At 36.5% G+C, this 24,424-nt stretch overlaps 2 protein-coding genes and 1 long non-coding RNA gene across 3 annotated transcripts; all 3 read right to left on the bottom strand.

Annotated features, from left to right (window-relative positions):
- Nucleotides 1–478: 478 nt before the first annotated feature.
- LOC149170459 (uncharacterized) lies at nucleotides 479–2,044 on the bottom strand. Its single transcript, XR_016259911.1, has 2 exons — nucleotides 1,041–2,044; nucleotides 479–868 (listed from the first exon to the last, which is right to left on the bottom strand). It is a non-coding gene; the product is annotated as an uncharacterized LOC149170459 (long non-coding RNA).
- A 128-nt stretch (nucleotides 2,045–2,172) lies between these two features.
- LOC149170457 (malate dehydrogenase, mitochondrial-like) lies at nucleotides 2,173–16,944 on the bottom strand. The gene is made up of 4 exons (XM_089429021.1): nucleotides 16,464–16,944; nucleotides 3,762–3,935; nucleotides 2,756–2,924; nucleotides 2,173–2,394 (listed from the first exon to the last, which is right to left on the bottom strand). Exons 1-4 carry the CDS (start codon nucleotides 16,731–16,733, stop codon nucleotides 2,303–2,305), a joined length of 705 nt encoding a protein of 234 aa, XP_089285147.1. The 5' UTR covers nucleotides 16,734–16,944; the 3' UTR covers nucleotides 2,173–2,302.
- On the bottom strand, nucleotides 7,011–14,284 carry LOC149170458 (malate dehydrogenase, mitochondrial-like). The gene is made up of 4 exons (XM_089428076.1): nucleotides 14,120–14,284; nucleotides 7,722–7,890; nucleotides 7,299–7,360; nucleotides 7,011–7,142 (listed from the first exon to the last, which is right to left on the bottom strand). The coding sequence occupies exons 1-4, from the start codon at nucleotides 14,279–14,281 to the stop codon at nucleotides 7,011–7,013; spliced, it is 525 nt and encodes a 174-aa protein (XP_089284202.1). The 5' UTR covers nucleotides 14,282–14,284.
- Nucleotides 16,945–24,424: the final 7,480 nt, after the last annotated feature.

Below are 24,424 nucleotides of genomic sequence, written 5' to 3'. Positions count from 1 at the left end.
TCTAATTTGGTGCCCATTTATGTGTCCTTGTTTTTTCCCAATTTGATATCCTTTTGTATGCCATGTTTTGTTCCCTTATTTGTGTCAACTATTGCACAATTTTTCACTTCTAATTTAAAACACTTTGTATGTCAATTGTTTGCATTTTGTATTAATTCCTAGTTTAACATCCAATTTTACTTTCAATTTTGCATCCATGGTTACATCCGCATTCGACTTCTTATATAGAGTATATTTTTCTTTACATATATGACCCCCTTTATAGATTCATAGTGAAATATATGATAGTTTCTAAATATCATTAAAGCAGATATCACAATTCAAAATCATTTGTAAAGAAATTTAAGAGAAATTGACAACATCCATCCAAAAAAATAACAATGTGTCATTAACAATTTTCAAAACATGTATAAAATAGCAACATAATACTAATAAAATCAGTATTATTTTTAATCAAAACAACTAAAATTCAAATATGATTAACAAATCAAAATATTTCATGAATATCGTTATTCTATGATAAATTAACAACATACATAAATCAAACTCATCGTATGATTACAAAATCAAAATGTCTCATTGATATAGGGTAAATTCACAACACCCATCTAAACATAACAATGTCATTCTACACAATAATTTCTTCATAAAAAACAATGCATGTGCATGCCTAGCTACCACCACCAAGATCATCTTCATGATCATCTTGACCATCCTCATTACTCTGATCCACATCATCACCAACACCGCAACTATCATCATCATCTCCTCCTTCACCACCATCATCCTCATCCTCATCCTCATCATCTCCTGGTATATGTTGAACATAATTTGGATCATCGTCTTGGCAATCATTACCTATAGCATTCTGACAAAAAAATTCAATATTACATGTTAGTATTAATTACATAACACAATGCATGTTTTTGTTATACAATGTTAACCATAAAATGAGGTAAGATATAATATCTAATAGTACTAAAAAATAAAATGAAAATATGGTTTAAAAGTATATTGGAAATCCAACTAAGATTACATACCATATAGTCCATCCAAACAACAAATTCAACCCATCTCTTTTGCTGTAGCACCTCCTTTTCCAAATGATTTGGAGGTCTTCAGGGTAAAAATATATATCCCATGGTTTATATTTGGCCTTAAAAAACAGTAGAAAAAAAAAAAATTGAGAACACAGGAGCAAGATGAAAAAGGAATTGCATGTCTAAACATTTTGAAGTCTCAAAAAGCATTCATCAACATAGAGAAGACTACAACACTACTCTTCACTTCCAAGTTTTCAACTAATGGATTTAACTGACCAGCAATGTTTTTTGCATGAACCATGCTCAAATTCTCAAGATGAGGTAATGAATGGATGCTATGCGCCTATCTGTGAATTGCAACCACAGGCATACATGTAAGTGCAAATTTGTAAATCTCATACCCAGATTTACCCATCATCAAGCACACAAATTTTGCGGGATCCATTTGACATATATTATGTTTAAGAAGGAATAACATCCTTGAAGAGACTCATGGCTTTTCTTAGGGAAGGATCTTTGCATGCAGAATCTAGATTAACTCTGAACATTTCAATCAAACTAAGGTAAATGAAAGGCAACAATCCATCGGTCAAACCTCACAGGTTAAAAGCACCCGCTGAGTTTCACACAAATGAGAAAGCCTAAGGGAAAAGATTTGAGACATGCATGCTACATGATTTCATGTAGGATAAGTACCTAAGCTTAAGGCAAAAGATTTGAGACATGCAAATGTATGAAGTACAAGATTCAGATAAAGAGAAAGAAGCTCCTTCATGCCATATTCTCATTGACAGTGAATCTCAGATTAGGTACTTATCAAGCATGAAATCATGTTGCATGCCAAGCATGAAATCATGAAGCACACACCATGATAAGATTATCTGACTCCAACTACTGCATCAAGATGAAAAATTCAGCACTCTAGATAGTCACATAAGAATAAAAAAACATTCAAAAGATATGAATGCATATTAGCCACTATAGAGGACCAAAACATAAACTTACGCCATAGACAGTGTGGCTGAACCTTTCCCTGCTTTTGCTTCAACAACTTCAGTTCCTCCATCCTATGTGCTCTTTGTCAAGGCTTTAATGTCCTCCTCAGACAATACAGAGTTTGGCTTTGGTGTTGCCTAAAAAAAATTATCAAAACAAAAAAGTGTTAGTTCCCTTTTTAACTGTATTGAAGGGTAGGTAATTATGATCTCATTTTATCTTTGATAAATTAATCTTCTAATATCCAAGAGTAAAGAACAAACTCAAGATGAGGATCCAACAAAGTCATATACATGTGAAAAAAGTGGAAGAATTGTAACACCCGCATGTCCACCTACAACAGGAACATCAACTTCTGCAGACAGCATAGGATGACATCAACAACAAACATAAAACTGAGAATTGTATCTAATGTTAAAAAAAGCATGATGTTGGTAAGATCCTGCAGCATATCATGTATTGGGTCTAGCCCAGATGGTTGTGTGCAAAGACTGTTATCCTTCCCACACGGGTTCAATTCCCTCAAGTGACATCTTGCGCTGACTATATTTCTGATGGCCTTGAGCCCTATGATACCATCCTTGAAATGAGGAGAAGTGCCTGGCATGTTTGCCCAGGATGCATATTTCATGATTAAATTATAAAAAATAAAAATATTTTACAGAATACTAAATATTTGAGAGTAGCTAAGCATAACAAGCCAGAATATTAAATACCTTCAACAGGAACTCCTGCTTTTGAAGCATATAACATCTTTGCGCGGACAACATCAAGAGTAGTAACACCAAAGAGTTTCTTTTCATTATAGGTCCCTGCCTTCTTAAAAACCTCAGCAGCTATTGGTACAGTAGAATTTACAGGATTGCTGATGATATTTACAATTGCCTGCCATGGATATCAAGTCCTCAGCAATGCCATAAAAACCAATTCTAGATGATTTCTTGAATCCAAATATACCATTCCTGATAGAAAGAAAACATTATCCAGTACACTCTCCCCCCTCTCCATATCTCTATCTATATAATATGTAACAATATACTATACATACTGTACACACACACCAGTACATGAACAAAACAAATAATTGTGAAACATACTTCTTTATCTATTAACTTGCCACACTAATGGTAGTACATACTGATTGTATGTAATATATAATGTTATAGAGGATACCTCGTGATCAAGTGGATTTGTGCACAGTTAAATAGAAGACCAAGGATATTTTTTATATTGATATTCATATGCCAATTTTCTCAAAAGTCCAAAAGCTAAGTTACTAACTACAAGAGGAGAAACAAGAATAACAGGGCTTTAACAGTGGCTGCAAACTTGCATTGGACTACACAGCTAATTACTCTTAAGTTCATTTCAATTAGTATTTCCTTCTTATGGGCAAAAGTTAGCTGCAATTTGTCTAAATAAAGATTCAATAATGAGTCAATCACCTATTCATTTGACTCAAAGAAGTCTTCAAGCTTCGTTAACCTCTCCAGTAGAATTGATTATATACAAGAACAGTATGTAAATCTAGATCAACAACTTGCTTAAAGATTCTTGCAAATATGTATTTGTATATATTGCCATCTCTATAGATCTCAAGCATACAAAGCCTTCGACAAAGCAACTTACAATGAACGTCATGCTTATTCCTATGAAATAGTCAATAAGAAAATCGCATGAAAACAAAAACTTCAAAGAAGATCATAAATCATGACAACTTACCTCTGGGAAATATTTTGCAATTGCAGAGCAAAGAGATTTAACAATCCCTGCATTGATGTTGAAGAGATCATCACGGGTCATGCCAGGTTTTCGAGGCACACCAGCAGGAATGATCACAACATCTGCATTCTCCAATGCCGTGCCAAGTTGTTCCTCTCCCATATATCCTGCAACCTGCACCCAGGTCACACTGCTATGAATTACTGACAAGGTCGTGACACAAGCATGATAAAATCAATATGGCAGTACCAAATTAAATGATAAATATGTAGACCAAAAAATAAGAAAAGAAATTATTATCGCAAAGTTCCAAAAGAAGTAAAACTTGTTATCCTTGTTCCATGACCCAAGCAATGGTATGTCCTCCTCATAGTGAACAAGAATAGGATTATTTGTATTCTATAGTAAAATCCACCTTTTGGCTTTTACCGAGGAGATAGAGCACCAAAAGCAATGATTATGCTCGTAGGAGATTGAAGACCTATACCAACCCACGTTTCAATCAGGGTATAATCTTGTCCAATCTAGGTATACGACATTTCAATCAGGGTCTAGTCTTATCCAATCCAGGTATAAAAGTGATGCTGTGATAAATAATTAGCATCTCACAACCCACTTTAGGGAGTTTATTCAACCTTAGTTTAATTTACGCTGCGAAGACTATTTTGATTTAATCTACTCATGGATAAAGAGGCAAATCTAAACGACCCCAAAAAGGTTGGATATAGAGGCAAATCCAATATGCAGAGGGTCATCAATTCAATCCTCACAAAATAACAAATTGACAATGCAATGAGACTATTCTAACTTCTAAGTAGTCATTAGGCCAAGTATGACTTAGATCCATCAGATCAAAAAGTCCTATTAAGCAGAGGCATATGATCCAGCCGTGGATTCTGCTAAAAATATAGATGCACTTTTCATCAAAAAAATATGAACTACCTCGTCCATTAGGCTGTGGTTTAGTGGCAAGTTGTAGGGTGCTTGTCATGAGGATGACCCAGGTTCAAAACCCAGGAGGCATATTCCCATGATAATGCGGCTGCCCATGTCATTCCAAAATATGAAGTCGGGTTAATGTGATAAACACCAGTTCGATGATAATGCAGAGGTGCTGTTAATGATGACCCCTGTGCTATTGAGGTTTGCACAGATGAGCCCACCTGCAAGTCATGCGTGACTTTGATGAATAGATGCAATTAAGGTGTTTCACCCACGCCAGTCAAAAGGCCTTGACCAAACAAAAACAATAATAGTGAGCCCAACCTCAATTTCAACCTTCTCCTATCAATAGCAAATACTACTACTGCTAATAATAATAATAAGCACAACCCAAATTTCAATCTAGCCATAAATGTCAGGCAGATTGTAGTCAAGTAGTTAAATCATAGCACTTTCAGTGCCCTCTTAGAAGTATGTTGCGGCATTATCTCACCATCGGAGTTAACTACCATATTGAGATTCAACAGAGAAGATCAGGTGCAAATCCTGCATGAAATTGGTGGAATAGAGATTCTATGTTTGTAGCATCTACAATGAGGGCAAAACCCACTATGTTAACAGAAAGACATTTGCCAACAAGAAAAAAATCAAAAATAATAATAATGTAGCCCTCAATATCTGCCTCTTTTGAAATGGCCCAAAGAATGTCAGGTATAGTCAAATCCAATATTCACGGTGTACAATACAATCGTTTTAGAATGACAATGCGATGGGCATTGCTTCAATGGATTGTTGGGCCAAATGTCACCTAGATCCATAAAATTAAAAACCCTAATCGAGTAGGTGCACATGATGCAGCCATGGATTTCCACGAAATAAATTTCTAGGTGCTTTTTTTCATCAATCAAAATATGCAAAAACACATTTACAAACTAACCATGAAAGTGAATTGAGTTGACCATTAACGTGAATTGGGTTGTGTTTAAGAAATTAAATCATTGCGCTTTCAGGGCTCAAACCCACGTTCAAAAGCCCCGGAAGGCATATTTCCTGCAAAAATGTGGCCAAAAGAATAAATTCCACATTCGAAGAACCCTAGAGACCTTGACAGGTTATAGTAGTGGAGTCTAAGCCTGGTATAAGGCCTGGTTCCTTTAAAAAAATAGGCGCTTACCAAAATAAATAAATTATCTGACCATGGACAATATCAGAAATGTAAAATCAAAGAACTATTAACAGGTAAAACACTAACGAAAAAGTAGATCCTACCAAGTGGGTCGTCGTACGATCGATCCCAATGGAGATCCCTTGAAACTAAAATCAAAACATCTCTATTGTTCGCAGAGAGAACAGATCCAGCATACAGAGAACGAAAAAAACGCGGTAGGAAAAATATATATCCCATGGTTTATATTTGGCCTTAAAAAACAGTAGAAAAAAAAAATTTGAGAACACAGGAGCAAGATGAAAAAGGAATTGCATGTCTAAACATTTTGAAGTCTCAAAAAGCATTCATCAACATAGACAAGACTACAACACTACTCTTCACTTCCAAGTTTTCAACTAATGGATTTAACTGACCAGCAATGTTTTTTGCATGAAACATGCTCAAATGCTCAAGATGAGGTAATGAATGGATGCTATGCGCCTATCTGTGAATTGCAACCACAGGCATACATGTAAGTGCAAATTTGTAAATCTCATACCCAGATTTACCCATCATCAAGCACACAACTTTTGCGGGATCCATTTGACATATCTTATGTTTAAGAAGGAATAACATCCTTGAAGAGACTCATGGCTTTTCTTAGGGAAGGATCTTTGCATGCAGAATCTAGATTAACTCTGAACATTTCAATCAAACTAAGGTAAATGAAAGGCAACAATCCATCGGCCAAACCTCACAGGTTAAAAGCACCCGCTGAGTTTCACACAAATGAGAAAGCCTAAGGGTAAAGATTTGAGACATGCATGCTACATGATTTCATGTAGGATAAGTACCTAAGCTTAAGACAAAAGATTTGAGACATGCAAATGTATGAAGTACAAGATTCAGATAAAGAGAAAGAAGCTCCTTCATGCCATATTCTCACTGACAGTGAATCTCAGATTAGGTACTTATCAAGCATGAAATCATGTTGCATGCCAAGCATGAAATCATGAAGCACACACCATGATAAGATTATCTGACTCCAACTACTGCATCAAGATGAAAAATTCAGCACTCTAGAAAGTCACATAAGAATAAAAAAACATTCAAAAAGATATGAATGCATATTAGCCACTATAGAGGACCAAAACATAAACTTACGCCATAGACAGTGTGGCTGAACCTTTCCCTGCTTTTGCTTCAACAACTTCAGTTCCTCCATCCTGTGTGCGCTTTGTCAAGGCTTTAATGTCCTCCTCAGACAATACAGAGTTTGGCTTTGGTGTTGCCTAAAAAAAATTATCAAAACAAAAAAGTGTTATTTCCCTTTTTAACTGTATTGAAGGGTAGGTAATTATGATCACATTTTATCTTTGATAAATTAATCTTCTAATATCCAAGAGTAAAGAACAAACTCAAGATGAGGATCCAACAAAGTCATATACATGTGAAAAAAGTGGAAGAATTGTAACACCCGCATATCCACCTAAAACAGGAACATCAACTTCTGCAGACAGCATAGGATGACATCAACAACAAACATAAAACTGAGAATTGTATCTAATGTTAAAAAAAGCATGATGTTGGTAAGATCCTGCAGCATATCATGTATTGTGTCTAGCCCAGATGGTTGTGTGCAAAGATTGTTATCCTTCCCACCCGGGTTCAATTCCCTCAAGTGACATCTTGAGCTGACTATATTTTTGATGGCCTTGAGCCCTATGATACCATCCTTGAAATGAGGAGAAGTGCCTAGCATGTTTGCCCAGGATGCATATTTCATGATTAAATTATAAAAAATAAAAATATTTTACAGAATACTAAATATTTGAGAGTAGCTAAGCATAACAAGCCAGAATTTTAAATACCTTCAACAGGAACTCCTGCTTTTGAAGCATAGAATGTCTTTGCACGGACAACATCAAGAGTAGTAACACCAAAGAGTTTCTTTTCATTATAGGTCCCTGCTTTCTTAAAAATCTCAGCAGCTATTGGTACAGTAGAATTTACAGGATTGCTGATGATATTTACAATTTCCTGCCATGGATATCAAGTCCTCAGCAATGCCATAAAAACCAATTCTAGATGATTTCTTGAATCCAAATATACCATTCCTGATAGAAGGAAAACATTATCCAGTACACTCTCCCCCCTCTCCATATCTCTATCTATATAATATGTAACAATATACTATACACAGTGTTTTTAAAACCGGAACCGGTGACTCGACCGGTCCACCTAATGAACCGGTTTACCGACCGGAACCGGTCTAACCGGGACTGGTTTGGTCTAAACGAACTGCAAAAATCTGAGGTGAACAACAATAATTGAAACATTTTATTCCTTGGATAAAAGGTTTGTAAGTTTATCTAAAGGACTTTTCTGCTTAGATTACATCAATTTGTTTTAGCAGGGTTTCATTGGAGCATGGCCACATTGTTTAAGATAGTACAAGTATCCAAATCATGGAATTGAAGTTGTTTGAATGACCATGGAAAATTTTTAGTTCAGTTTGTTAGACAATTTTTTCCCCATAAATCTGTTCACTGGCAATAAGGGCATTCCTGTGCACACTACTGAAGCAGACTTCAACTCTTTCCATAACTCAAATGATGCTGCATCACTGCATCCTTTTTTTCAAAGCAGGGTTTTATTGAAGTACCGTCACCTTATTTAAGTGAGTGCAAGTATCTAGATCATAGAATTCAAGTAGGTAGGTAGATAATCCGAACGTTTTTGGGCGAGAGAGGCACTCATTGTGTATGATATTAGGGATTCATTCTCTGATTGTCCTTGTATATAGTCTTAGCAATTTAATAAGAGGTCTTGTCAGATTCTGTTTGGGGCCAATACATTACCAAATAGCACATGCAAAAGCCTCACAATTTCATATAAATTGACCCTGCAATTTGTAACATTAAAAAAGTCAGAATTTCTTCAGTGTAATTTCTATTGTTCTAAACTTTAACTATCCTTCGTATACAGCTTCTAATTTGTATTCCTTTTCAAGGAATTCAATACTATCCACGAGCACATGGCGTTTTAAGCTTTATCCTTTGTCTTTAGGTATAGCCCCTTTTAAAATTTATCCTTTGTCTTCCGGCTTATGTACAAACTTTTCCAAATGTTAATGGTAAAGGAGTTGGAATTTCTTCAATGTATTTTCTATTGTTTTAAATGGTAAAGGAGTTGGAATTTCTTCAATATATTTTCTAGTGTTCTAGGTCGATGGTGGCATGGTTTGAAGGCATCTTTCTGGTTCATCAATGTAAATGTTTTTAACACACAAAAAGTGTTTGGAAGCATCATTGCAGAAGCTTTTGCAGATTAAAAGTATAGAACCATAGATCACTACAGCTCTAGCATTGTCACTTCCCAGAATTTTATACAGGACCCCAAGTCATAGTAATCATTATAATAATTAACTGGTTCAAAGTCATAGTAATCATTATAATAATTAACTATAAATGAAGTGTGAACAATTCCAAACGAATAATACCATGTATTTAGAAATAAAATTACACAGTATTCTGACTACATACCATGTACTCTAACAACTGAGTGTAATTATGGATAGTATATTATGAAACTGGTGATTCATTTTGCATTTTATACAATATCTTATCATGCTGATCTGGAACCGTTATAGAACTATTCTACTTATCATAGACTTGATAGATGGGAGACCATAGAAACTCAACAACGCTGGTAGAAAAGTGTGTTCATAGCAACACAAGGGCAAGGTACATTCGAAAGTAGTAGACCTCGAATATTGCTGACCGTGCAAAGCACAGTACAAGCACAACAAATTATTTTATAAGTAGCACTCAATCCATTGAAGGGAGAAGTCACCATGGTTGTATTTTTTTTTTTTTGAGAATGGTGCCTTGTTGCCTTCACTCACAGAGAATGTATGCAGTATGGGGTGATGTGGACACACAACTTGACTGCCAGAGCAATGACATTAGAGTTTCACATTTAATTTAATACCTAGCAGGGCCATCGAATCCATGATATTCAGTAAAATCATTGCTCAGTATAAGCAAAACTGTTATTGGTTAAATCCATAAACTCCAAGTAATTTAACAACGCACAATAAACATGGCACTGAAACCCAACTGTACAAGTATTGCTCAAAGAATATATAGAACACAGAATATGAGAAATCTGAAACCTTTAAAGAGTCTCAAGCTCCAGAGCCAACTCCATTGCAGCTTTCATTGCGTTTAGGAAAATATTAAAATCTCTGTTTGTTTAAGGTGTGTCTCGTATGTACTCAGTTGTGGTGCTTGAATTACTCCATTCTCATATCCTTTGAGGTCAACACTCTTGGTGTGGTGCTTGAATTACTCCATTCCCATATCCTTTGAGGTCAACACTCTTGGTGTGTAATCACCATGACCCACTTTTCAACAAACTGAAGATTACACATTGCATTAAGAAACCATGGTAGTTCCTCTCTGACTGTCTGTAGATGGACATTCCAAATCAGATCTGAATGTGGATGACACGTTGTGTAGTGCTGGCAAGTCTCACTTACTCCACAGTAGCCATCGTCAGATATACAGCGAGGTCCCTGATCATCAGGGGGTGGTATGCCTCACTGGGAAAAAATTTCAGAAGCACCCTGATGCTTCTGGGTGTGCTGATAACCAAAAAGATTGGTATCCAGCCAAGATGCAGCTGGAATTACAATGTCCCTGAACTTTGGTGTGAAAGCAGCCCTTGATATTTCATTCAGTAAAGAGTTTGATTCAGGTTGAATAGTACAACACAATGAATTTTTGTTGTTGATTCTAAATTTTGATTGTAGATGTCTACAACAATGTAAAGTGGAGTTCCAAAAAGGTAATCAAATATAATTTTTTGTTGTTTGATTCTAAATTTTGATTAAGATGTCTACGACAATGTGAAGTGGTGGTCCAACAAGGTACTTCGATATAAAATTTTGTTGTTTGATCCTAAATTTTGATTGTAGATGTCTACAACAATGTGAAGTGGAGGTCCAACAAGGTAATTTTTGTTTTTGATTCTAAATCTTGATTGTAGATGTCTACAACAATGTAAAATGGAGGTCCAACAAGCTACTGAGATATGTTACTGCAATAACTTTGGACATGAGAGGACAATACAATAAATTTGGATTGTAGATGTCTACAACAATGTAAAGTGGAGGTCCAACAAGGTACTCAGATACAAATTTTTGTTGTTTGATTCTAAATCGCTTTCTAAATCCCTAGTACAGGCAAGAAACTGATGAATCACAATTGTTTCTTTCAAATTCTAAAAATTTCAAATCCCATTGTAGCCGTTGGAAAGGTGACTGTATCATGAGGACACCATTACTTCCCCCTAGTTCAATCAAGAAATAATCAATGCCCCAAGTGTTGATTGGCAGATACTCCTCTCTCAACTTAGTTCCCAGCTTTTGGACTCAATTAAAAGTTTCTTTGGAAGTCATAACTTTCACTTTCTCTCAAACAGTTCAGACCTAATACCAGAAGTCTTCAATCTTTCTACTTTGTCTGTTGTCCTAGTTTTCTTTATGCATTACTAATTGAAAAGGAAGACATTAAAATTGAAAAGGAAGGCATCTGGCCTCATTCCTTTTGACATGTCATTAGAATGGGGCAGACCACAAAAACAATGGAGCTTGGTGGATGGCTCAATATTGTCAACCACACCAGTGAATCAAGGCCCTGCTAGAGTTTCTTTGACTTAGATGCCAAAATCTAGTCTGCCAAAGTCACCTAGGAACTGCACCAGGCCTCATCTTATAAGAAGTCAATGCATACAATCGACTTCGAGGTTAGAAACTCCTTTTACAATAAATAAAATACAAGATATGATGGCCCTGAGACTAGGTACCCTTGGTATATATATTGGAGACAAAGGGTAGAGTAATAGCACTCCACCAATCTAGGGTAGACTCTGCAGCTATCTTTGGGTGATAAATGATAAATGTTTATGAAAGACATGAGGATCTTTGTATATGTCAGAATTACTGAGGTTCAAGAATTTTTCTTTTATGTGATAGCTGAACATAGCTCATTTATGTTGTCACCTGTACTGCTTACAATTCTACATTATGCAACCTGTACAATCATCTACTATACTGTTCAGAAATGGAATTTCTATTACATTAAAGGATGAGATCTCTTACCTACTTCCCAGGCATGATCTGGGAAGTCAAGTTCATGTTACAAATTGCAGCACCAATTTATATGAAATCGTGAGGCTTTTGCATGTTAGGTTTGGTAATATATTGCCCCCAAACAAAATCTGGCAAGAGCTCTCATTAAATTGCTATCACTATATGCATAAACTTGCTTCAAGGACAATCATAGAAGAAAATCTGACAAGAGCTTTCGTTAAATTGCTAATACCATATACATAAACTTGCTTCAAACAATCAGAGAAGGAATTCCTAGAATTCTGTAGCAATAATGTTTACAACATTGAGCCAGACAATAGATCTGGGCATCTGCAAAATGTCCATTAACCTCCATCCAGGAATCCAGATTCCCTAAACGATTTCAAACAAAATGAAGATCAATTTGACTAAAACATTCTAGAAAAAGATTTCTTTGCATGTATTACTTAATACATCACTATTATTCTGATTCCCTGTACATGCAAAGCAATCTTTTTTTAGTCAAATTGATTTTTTTAAGCATGTTTTAGTCAAATTGATCTTCATTTTGTTTGAAATCATTTAGGGAATATATATGAAATCTTAGTCTAAGGATAAACCCATAAATTTAAAAATTGTGAATAAGATAACCTCATTTGAATCAATGATGCTATATAACAAGGGCACTCCAAGATTTGTCATTGCAAACCCTTGTGCCTGATTTTTTTAATTCACTATATTATAAGAAAGCATGAGATGGAAAAATTGAGTTCATGCAAAAATTGAGTTCCAAAACAAATTTTATTGATCTGATTCATATAATCAACCCACTTTATTATAAGTTAGCTACATAATATGTTTAAATTTTTAAGTTTCTTATTAATTATAAGAGTTAAATAAAAAATAATAATTAAATATTTATTTTTTAAATAATAATAATAACAGTTCAGGGAGTCATGTTCTTGTTACAAATTGCGGGGTCAATTTATATGAAATTGTGAGGCTTTTGCATGTGCTATTTGGTAATGTATTGGCCCCAAATAGAATCTGACAAGAGCTCTTATTAAATTGCTAAGACTATATATAAGGAAAATCAGAGAATGAATCCCTAATATCATACACAACGAGTGCCTCTCTGGCCCAAAAACGTTTGTATTATCTACCTACCTACTTGAATTCTATAATCTAGATACTTGCACTCACTTAAATAAGGTGACTGTACTTCAATAAAACCCTACTTTGAAAAAAAAGATGCAGTGATGCAGCATCATTTGAGTTCTGGAAAAAGTTGAAGTCTGCTTCAGTAGTGTGCACGTGAATGCCCTTATTGCCAGTGAACAGGTTTATGGGGCAAAAACGGTCTAACAAACTGAACCAAAAATTATCCATGGTCATTCAAACAACTTCAATTCTATGATCTGGATACTTGTACTATCTTAAACAAAGTGGCCATACTCCAATGAAACCCTGCTAAAACAAATTGATGTAATCTAATCAAAAAAGTCCTTCAGATAAACTTACAAACCTTTTATCCAAGGAATACAATGTTTCAATTACTGTTGTTCATCTCAGATTTTTGCAGTTTTGTACACTCAGAGAAAATGCACTTTGCCCGGATGGGTTATGGCCATAGGGAACTTGACATCCCCCGACTCTGTTTCTCATAATTCCAAGTTGCCTGATTCTCTCCCAACTCTGTTTCAATGACATGGCCACTTTGGAATTTCAAGCAATGGTCAATTCTTGTTTTACAGTAGGGTTAGGGTTTACTGTTACAGACTGGCAATCTCTTAAAATATGGCTGATTCTTCACATTTATATCAAACACTGTCCTCACTTTTCCACCAAAATGCCATGGCCAGTTTGGAATTTAAAGCCATGGTCAATTCATACATTAGCAAGTCTTTTACCGAAAAAATATGCAAAATAAGGTCAGACAGGTAACATGTACTGGCAGTAACTGAGTCAAGTCATCACCAAATCACTCATTGGGTCAAATATTACTTAGAGAAACACAAAAGATGAAACAGATTTTGTATCCCCGAACGTCATGCTTATTCCTATGAAATAGTCAATAAGAAAATCGCATGAAAACAAAAACTTCAAAGAAGATCATAAATCATGACAACTTACCTCTGGGCAATATTTTGCAATTGCAGAGCAAAGAGATTTAACAATCCCTGCATTGATGTTGAAGAGATCATCACGGGTCATGCCAGGTTTTCGAGGCACACCAGCAGGAATGATCACAACATCTGTATTCTCCAATGCCGTGCCAAGTTGTTCCTCTCCCATATATCCTGCAACCCGCACCCAGGTCACACTGCTGTGAATTACTGACAAGGTCGTGACACAAGCATGATAAAATCAATATGGCAGTACCAAATTAAATGATAAATATGTAGACCAAAAAATAAGAAAAGAAATTATTATCGCAAAGTTCCAAAAGAAGTAAAACTTGTTATCCTTGTTCCATGACCCAAGCAATGGTATGTCCACCTCATAGTGAACAAGAATAGGATTATTTGTATTCTATAGTAAAATCCACCTTTTGGCTTTTACCGAGGAGATAGAGCACCAAAAGCAATGATTATGCTCGTAGGAGATTGAAGACCTATACCAACCCACGTTTCAATCAGGGTATAATCTTGTCCAATCCAGGTATACGACATTTCAATCAGGGTATAGTCTTATCCAATCCAGGTATAAAAGTGATGCTGTGATAAATAATTAGCATCTCACAAGCCACTTTAGGGAATTTATTCAACCTTAGTTTAATTTACGCCGCGAAGACTATTTTGATTTAATCTACTCATGGATAAAGAGGCAAATCTAAACGACCCCAAAAAGGTTGGATATAGAGGCAAATCCAATATGCAGAGGGTCATCAATTCAATCCTCACAAAATAACAAATTGACAATGCAATGAGACTATTCTAACTTCTAAGTAGTCATTAGGTCAAGTATGACTTAGATCCATCAAATCAAAAAGTACTATTAAGCAGAGGCATATGATCCAGCCGTGGATTCTGCTAAAAATATAGATGCACTTTTCATCAAAAAAATATGAACTACCTCGTCCATTGGGCTGTGGTTTAGTGGCAAGTTGTAGGGTGCTCGTCATGAGGATGACCCAGGTTCAAAACCCAGGAGGCATATTTCCATGATAATGTAGCTGCCCATGTCATTCCAAAATATGAAGTCGGGTTAACGTGATAAACACCAGTTCAATGATAATGCAGAGTTGCTGTTAATGATGACCCCTGTGCTATTGAGGTTTGCACAGATGAGCCCATCTGCAGGTCATGCGTGACTTTGATGAATAGATGCAATTAAGGTGTTTCACCCACGCCAGTCAAAAGGCCTTGACCAAACAAAAACAATAATAGTGAGCCCAACCTCAATTTCAACCTTCTCCTATCAATAGCAAATACTACTACTGCTAATAATAATAATAAGCACAGCCCAAATTTCAATCTAGCCATAAATGTCAGGCAGATTGTAGTCAAGTAGTTAAATCATAGCACTTTCAGTGCCCTCTTAGAAGTATGTTGCGGCATTATCTCACCATCGGAGTTAACTACCATATTGAGATTCAACAGAGAAGATCAGGTGCAAATCCTGCATGAAATTGGTGGAATAGAGATTCTATGTTTGTAGCATCTACAATGAGGGCAAAACCCACTATGTTAACAGAAAGACATTTGCCAACAAGAAAACAATCAAAAATAATAATAATGTAGCCCTCAATATCTGCCTCTTTTGAAATGGCCCAAAGAATGTCAGGTATAGTCAAATCCAATATTCACGGTGTACAATACAATCATTTTAGAATGACAATGCGATGGGCGTTGCTTCAATGGATTGTTGGGCCAAATTTCACCTAGATCCATAAAATTAAAAACCCTAATCGAGTAGGTGCACATGATGCAGCCATGGATTTCCACGAAACAAATATCTAGGTGCTTTTTTTCATCAATCAAAATATGCACAAACACATTTACAAACTGACCATGAAAGTGAATTGAGTTGACCATTAACGTGAATTGGGTTGTGTTTAAGAAATTAAATCATTGCGCTTTCAGGGCTCAAACCCACGTTCAAAAGCCCCTGAAGGCATATTTCCTGCAAAAATGTGGCCAAAAGAATAAATTCCACATTCGGAGAATCCCAGAGACCTTGACAGGTTATAGCAGTGGAGTCTAAGCCTGGCATAAGGCCTGGTTCCTTTAAAAAAATAGGCGCTTACCAAAATAAATAAATTATCTGACCATGGATAATATCAGAAACGTAAAATCAAAGAACTAATAACAGGTAAAACACTAACGAAAAGTAGATCCTACCAAGTGGGTCGTCGTACGATCGATCCCAATGGAGATCCCTTGAAACTAAAATCAAAACATCTCTGTCGTTCGCAGAGAGAACAGATCCAGCATACAGAGAACAAAAAAAACGCGGTAGGAAAACAGGAACCCACCTCAGCATGGCTGTTGATGTGGCCGACATCTGCAGCCACACCTGGAGTGCCAGCGATATCATAGAGCGCCAACTTTGACACCAGAGGATTGAGTTTCATCAGAAGAGCCAATGGCTGCCCGATACCCCCAGCAGCTCCCAACACAACAACCTTGCGTGGCGGACTTCCACCACTCAAATAAAACCTTCTCCGCATAACATTAGTTTTGAAAGAAGAAGATGATGCATTCTTCAGTGCAGATCCCACCAATCGTCGCATTGCAGAACTCATTTTTGCCGCTGGTAACACTGAAAGAATGCAAGCTGAAGGCAGATGAAGAAGAAGGGGGAGATTCCAGAGCTTAAAGGCCGAATCAATGGAGATGTGTGGATACGACTTTGTTAAAAGGGATTTTAAAGCCTCACGGTACTATGCAGGGCTTTGGTTTAATCTATTTTATTGCGAAATTCTTAGTTATTGACAATCAGACAGCTCGTGATAGAAATCCCTCTTTTGGGGGGACGAGGTTCGGGAATGGAACATCATGTGATCGAAATTTTCAGTTGGTCAAAATTAAGTTATTATAAAATAGAGATATTTTTTATTTTATTTTTTTAAATAAATTTAATAATATTAGGAGATTTTTATCAAACTCTGGTTAGGGGTCAGACTGGTTTACAATGTATTTAAACATTGCAAATCTCGATGTGTTTAAAAGGAAAGTGTTTTTTTTTTTTCAGGGGTGTTAGTTATTTATGGAATATGTCATATTGTGGATATTTTGATTGATATTGGACCATTTTAGTTGTTTGTTATGTATGTGGAATAGTCCAATCCCAAGGAATCCTCAAAAGTGGTGAATCTTTGCAGAGAATCTTTAAAAGTGGTGAATATGATGTTAGGGTGTTTTTTAAAAGGGAGTGATAATTGAGATAGCTATATATTTTAAAAGAATATGTTTTTAGGGGTTATAAGAGTGTGAAGGACCATTTTCCATTCTAGGGAAAGGTTTATATTTAGGGATTAGGATAGTTTTTAATTTTTATTTCAAGGTAATAAGATCATTGAGGAAAGATATTATAAAAATATAATTGTTGATGGAGATTTATAATGATAATTAAATCTTTTTATAAAGGTATAAGGTAGGGTTAAAGAATGTTGTTATAAATAGTTTACAGGATAAATAAAGAGATATAATTGTTTGAAAGAATGGAGTTATTTCATGCGCTTAGCGCAGTAAATAACAAGGTAGTTGGGTTAATGTAGCAAGTAAGTTAGATAAACGAGTATTTTAAAATAAAATCCGGTAAGTAAGGGTATTAATCCCATAAGAGTTCAGCCTTGAGCTAATAATGACATATTTTTGTAAGATTAGAGGATTTAGATTATATTACTGCGAGAAAAAACGTGATTATAACATAGATGGATTGGTTTGGTCTATCGTTAGGGAGGTCAAAGCAATAGCACATAAACAAAATTTTCATATTGCTCGCATTCTTTCTGACCTGAGAGTCTGGGAATTTAAACCAAAAACAAGGATATACATAGACAAAATTACATAAACTAAGAGACCAAAATACATTCTGAAACAAGTAGAAGAATAGAGACGGTATAGAGAGAGTTATCATTTTTCCTAGAGTTGCACTTGAGTTGTCATTCAATAACAGGGTGTTAAGTATGAGCTCGAGGGTGAGAGTCATCTCCTGTGGTTGATGGAGGCTGGGTAGTAGATAGAATTTGGTTGAGGTTGTCATCCATGTCATTCAGCATGTTCTCCATGTTGTTAATTCTGTCCAGGAGTTCTAACATCAAATAAGGAGCTCTTGTTAGGTGTCAACCCTGTCAGTAAGTACCCGGCCCATGAGTGTCTCAGTATGCCATTACAGGTTAATATTCTTAAGCAGAGGCCCTCGCCCTGGTGGAGTTTCTGTTATCATGAATATAATCTTGTGTTTCTCGCTCCACGTGATGATTTGGCACGTATCTTCTAGCCTAGCGAACTTGCCCTTTGATGTAAGCGATAGCTCACTACATGACCTCAAGAACGAGACGTTGCTAATGGTCCACGATGGCTCCGGTGGAATCCTGAGCATGGGAGGCATGCAGGGAGGGAGGAGTAGGAGAGGGGGGTTGACTCGATCTGCCCCTATGTTCTGCCTCTGTGGAGATGGTGGTGCAACATCGAACCATGACTGAGTGAGAGGTAGGGGCGGCAGAAAGTCAATTGAAAGGAGGAACAAGTCGATGGTGGGTAAAAATAAACTAGATAGAGGTTAACCTTTCTAACTGAAAGTGGGGGGGGGTTAAAATTGTGAAGAGGCTCAGGTGAGGAAACCTGCAACAAAAATAAAGCCAAGCATGGGGACAGAGAGACAAGATCTGAAATTCCAAATCGGAGCAAGAAGAGAGGTTGTGGAAAAGAACCAATCCTGAAGTGAGTTGCAAGGGGAGTAAAGGAGAAGACCAAACTTGATTGATAGAGATCCTTGTAAAGGAGAGGCATGGATGATAACCGAAAGTGGAGATCCTAAGGGGTTGATTGCAAGTGCAAACGTCGGGGATTACATGGCGCTTGCAAGCTAGAGTCATTGATAGAGTGTTGCAGGACCCCATGACCATATGCCCTATTTTAAAGGCTTCGAGAATTGGTTGTATTTTTCTCTTAATGATCCAACATGATATGCTTTGCTTCTTTAAATGACAATGGTGTACTCACCTACACAAAACCATGAATGTGTGCTCGATTCGAAGAGTGTGAGATCTACAAAATGATAGTAGCCCACCTCCTTTCGTACAAATGCCTCTAATACCATAAATATCATCCTCTACTGAGAAATGTGATGGTGGTGGCAGATATGCCATGCAGGTCGCTAGGTGTGGGCATCTTGCCTCCCTCTCATATGATTACTACAGATCATGGTCAATCAGGAAAATTAATGTTGTGCACCCACCGTAGGGAACTTTGTCTTGTTCAACAATGTCCTGACATTCATGCTTCCATTGAGCAACAAAAATTTGTTCCCATAGAGATTCCATGACCTCTAAAGTGAAGTTGAGCCCTTCATTGGCAAGCATGTTTACCAACTTGTTGCCCTTTCTTAGTATGTGTTGGAAAGCGAGTGCATTGAAGTTTAGGAGTTGTTTTGTGATATTCTCTAGACTAGCCAAAAGTCTCCAACTCCTTTAGCTCGAGTAGCCCCGCCTACCACCATCTATTTGATCTCTGCAAAGAAATGTAGTAAGATCATTTCACAGACTAGGAAATTTGTTTTCCTTATGATTCACCCTCAGGACAAGAAGAAGATTGTGGCCACAAATTCCAAACATGGCTCCTCCGCACAGTAGTAGCAGATGGACAAGGTCATGGAGGAGTACAAGGACATTTTCACCTCACCTGCGGGGGTACCTCTCCATTGTCAGGTCAAGCACTCCATTGATCTGACCCCAAGCGCATCATTCCCAATGGATCAATATATCGACGTTGTGTTCTGGAGAAGAATGAGATCAAGAGGAAAATTCAGGAGTTGTTGCAGAAAGGGCACATTAGGAAAAGCTCATCACCTTGTGGGAGTCTGATTGTATTGGTACATAAGAAGGATGGGACCTGGAGACTCTATATTGACTATCGGGTGCCAAACAAAATTATTGTCTATAATAGGTACCCAATCCCATGGATTGATGGCCTTCTGGACCAGCTCAAGGGGGGCAAATATTCCAGCAATATTAACTTGAAGTTTGGTTAATTCTGATGTGTGGAAGATTGCCTTCAAATCCAAGGAGGGACTTTTCGAATGGTTGGTCATGCCTTTCAAGTTGACGAATGTTACTGCAACCTTCATGAAGTTGATGGATGACATCTTGTGACCCTTCACCAATGCATTTGTGGTGGTGTATTTAGATGACATCTTAATCTTCAACCAAAGTTGGGAATGAACAAGAGGTTAGTCATGATGATAATACATGGAATGAATACTTTGATACAATTGTTATACTTTGTGGGTGTTATAAATAAGTTCAGTTATAAATTAATGGACGATATAAGTACATCATATAGTCTAATCTCTAACCTTGGAAAAAATAATGCATGTATCAATTATTTTAGGTTGGCAATGGAATCAGAACAAATGAGGAGTTTAATCATTTTGATAGACCAATACAAATACCTGCATATGGATGTGGCCTACGCCGTACAATTAAATCACGCAAAAAGAAATGGGTGGAAGAGGATATGACAATGGAGTTTGTAAATGAAATAGAAAATCAACACAATGAACAAGAGGTTGGTCATGATGATACTACATGCATAGATGAATAATTTGAGACAATTGTTGTTTTTGGATGTTCCTAAGGTAGAAAATCTAAGAATATGAAATTAATGTGGCTTGTTTTTAAAATAATGTGTTCAAAAATAATATTTTTAATTTATTGTATACATGTATAATGTTGTTTTGTTGAGTAATTTATTGTGTATATCTTTGATGGATCCATGTTCTATACAGTAATTGCTATCTAACATTAAATAATGGTTGCATTTAATTATAGGTAAACGATGTTGATGATACACCTATTAATGATCAAGATCCAACTAGACCATTAAGAATTCAACGAGATGATCCAATTCATCCTTTAAACCATACTAGGAGAAGAAGAGAAGCATTGAAGAAAGCACTACCACGTGAAAAATTTGAGGAATTGATGAAATTAGCATACATTGATGACATGCCATCCACTACTCAGAGTAGAGATGTCGATGGAAATGTAATGCATGAAGAATGATAGTAATACGTATCCAGAAGATGGTATTGAAACTAGTAATTGTTCACGAATCCATAAGATTGTAAGGTCATTCTCATTATCATAATCATTGTCATCATCATCACCATCATCCTTGTCATTGTTATTGCCATCATTACATTATCATCATAATCACCATTCATGCCATCATCATCATCATTATGGACATTGTTTGCAATTGTTCATAATTGTAGATGTTGTAAGAAATATCATCAACCCAAAAAATGTGATCAGTGCTAGAAAAGGGTTGTTTAGGACACATTGATATACGTAAGAGAAATAACAACTCTATTTTTGACAGATGATCGATGATGATGATCATCACCACCATTATCATCGTCATTGTCATTTTTATCATCCCCATCATCATCATTAATGTAATTTCTATCGACATTGTTGTAATCATGCATCATCATCATTCATGCCATTATTGTTTTTGATGATGACCTAGATGAAAATGATGATCATGACACCAAAGATAATGCTTATGATTATGACAATGACAACATCTAAAATTGGGAAGATTCGCCAACGTCATTAGCATCGTCATCATCATAATCATTGCCATCATCATCATTGTCATTGTAACCACTATCGTCTTTATCATCATAATCACAATTCATGTCATCGCCATCATCTTCATTTTCATCATTGTCAATATTATTGACATTGTCATCAATTGTTCATAATTGTCAATGCCATAAGGAATATCATCAATGCAGAAAATATGATGAGTGTTGGAAAAGGGATGCAAAAGCGAACATAGAAATGGGGGCAACAATAGAAGTAAAATTGGATGAAAAGTGGATACAACATAAGTAGATGCACAACAACATGAAAAACCTGACACAAAAGTGGATGCAAAAGTAGATGCAGTTGTCAATGCAAACTTGGATGCAACCATGAAGGCAAAAGTGGAAGCAAACATGGGTCCAATGGTAGGTGTAAAACTTGGCACAAATTGTGGTGAAACAAATGTGGATGCAACAACGGAAACAAAAGTAGATGAAAAAATGGATGAAACAAAAGTGGATGCAATAGGGGATGCAAACGTGGAAGCAAATGTGGTTGCAATGGTAGGCGTAAGATATGGTGCAACAAAAGTGGATGTAACATTAGACAAAAAATATGCAAAATAAGATGCAAAAATGGATGTAAAAGTGGAAGCAAACATTGATGCAACAGGCAAAACAAAATTGGATGCAAAAATGGATATAATGTAAGTAGATGCAAAAGTAGATACAAAACGAGATGCAAAACCTAATGCATAAACCTGACATAAAAGTGGATGCAAAAATAGATGCAATATTTGATGCAAAAGAGGATGTGAACATGGATGCAAAATTGGAAGCAAACGTGGATACAACAGTAAGTGCAAAACATGGTGCAAATTGTAGCATAACAAAAGTGGATGTAATGATAGATGCAAAAAAAAGAATCAAAGTATGATGCAAATGAAGATGTAAAAAGGGATGCAAAAAGTGAAATTTAAAATGGGTGCAACAGTGGATGCAAAATTGTGTGCAAAAGTGGATGCAATAGAAGTCGATGCAAAAGTAGATGCAAAACGAGACACAAAACCTGATGCAAATCCCGGTCCAAAATTGGATACAAAAAGGGATGAAAAAATAGATGTAGTAGTTGATGAAAACCTAGACGCAAATGAGGATGCAAACGTGGATGCAAAATTATAATCAAAAGTGGGTGCAAAAGGAGGTGCCAAACTAGGCGCTAATTGTGGCACAAAAATATTAGATGCAATAGTGGGTACAATAATAGATGCAAAAGAGGATGTAAATATGGATGCCAAACAAGAGGGAAAAGTGGATGCAACAAAAGTAGATGCAAAATTTTATGCAAAACTAGACACAAAACTCGATGTAAAACTTGGCACAAAAGGGATGCACAAATGGATGCAAAAATGGATGCAAAAAATGATTTAAAAAAGGATGCAAAAAAGGATGCAAAAGTCGATGCAAAAGTTGATGCAAGTGTAGGTGCAAAAAGTGGATGCAAATGAGGATGCAAAAGTATGTCAAACAAAATTAGGTGCCAAACTTGATGCAAAACCTGGAACAAAACCTGGTGTAAAGGATGACACAAAACTTGGCATAAAATTTGGTGCAAAACCTATTGCAATAACTGGTGCTAAACTTGGTGTAAGATTTGGTGCAAAACTTGATGCAAATTTTGTGTCAAGTTTTGCACCATATTTGATAAATGGATGCAAATAGCACCAAAAATTGGCTCTAGATGCAAAAAAAGAAGTAAAAAGGGACGCTAATCGCTGGTTTTGTTGTAGTGTTTGGTCGAGATATTTATGGCGATAGTCTCTTCAATATTGGACAAGTTTCACTCAGAATCCACCGTGTTTACAGTATTTGATAGAAAATAAAAACCGAGGGATGATGAAGGTCACTAGGAGTATCTTCTTTGTAATCCAGAAGATGGGAACGATGGTGGTAATCTTCCCATGGTGCCCCGTCAATCATCATTGACTGAAAAATTCCTTCGTCTGTATAATGTACTTGCGACCAAGGATCTGAAGGGGTACCATATTCCTTAGACCTATCTATCCAAATGCTTGATGAGAATTGCATTGGGTTTGCCTCCCATGCCGAAAACATTGATTGCTACAAGATTTCTATTGGGCTTGGAGGCAATACCTGCAGATGATCCATTTTAATATCGTTTTCAGAGATCTTTTGAATAGAAGATATCATATTGCAGGTTCCCACTGTTGCCACTTCCGCCAGATTGATTGGAGGTGGTAGGGAAAAAGTCCCCATTAATATAGGGTCTTTTAGTAGGCCTACTCCGATATTTTGAAGCGAGTGAGGGCTTCCGTGGATCATCAGAATGCTTCCCGTAACTTGTGAACTGTTGGGGAGAAATGTCTGTTGGTCGACGATTGTAATTCCTCCTTGAAAGGGAAATGCAATCTTCCTGAAATAGGTCGACACAACGGCTGCCATAGCATATATCTAGGGCCTTCCCAGTAGGATGTTGTAATCGAGGTTTCCGTCAATTACTTCAACATCTATTTCTACTGTTTTGCCCCCCAGTTCGACTTGCAAGTTACTTAAAATCTCGTATGGGGTGTATGTTCATCCATCAAATGCTTTTAATGTTGTCGAAGATCGCGACAAGGGTGGAGATCCTAAAGTTTTCCAGCAACTCATCGACAT

The sequence above is a fragment of the Pinus tabuliformis genome, chromosome 4_2 (assembly GCF_031772625.1).
Source record: "Pinus tabuliformis cultivar Carrire ecotype Pingquan chromosome 4_2, CPIR1, whole genome shotgun sequence".
Classification (NCBI taxonomy): Eukaryota; Viridiplantae; Streptophyta; class Pinopsida; order Pinales; family Pinaceae; genus Pinus; species Pinus tabuliformis.
This window is presented reverse-complemented; position numbering and strand designations above follow the sequence as displayed.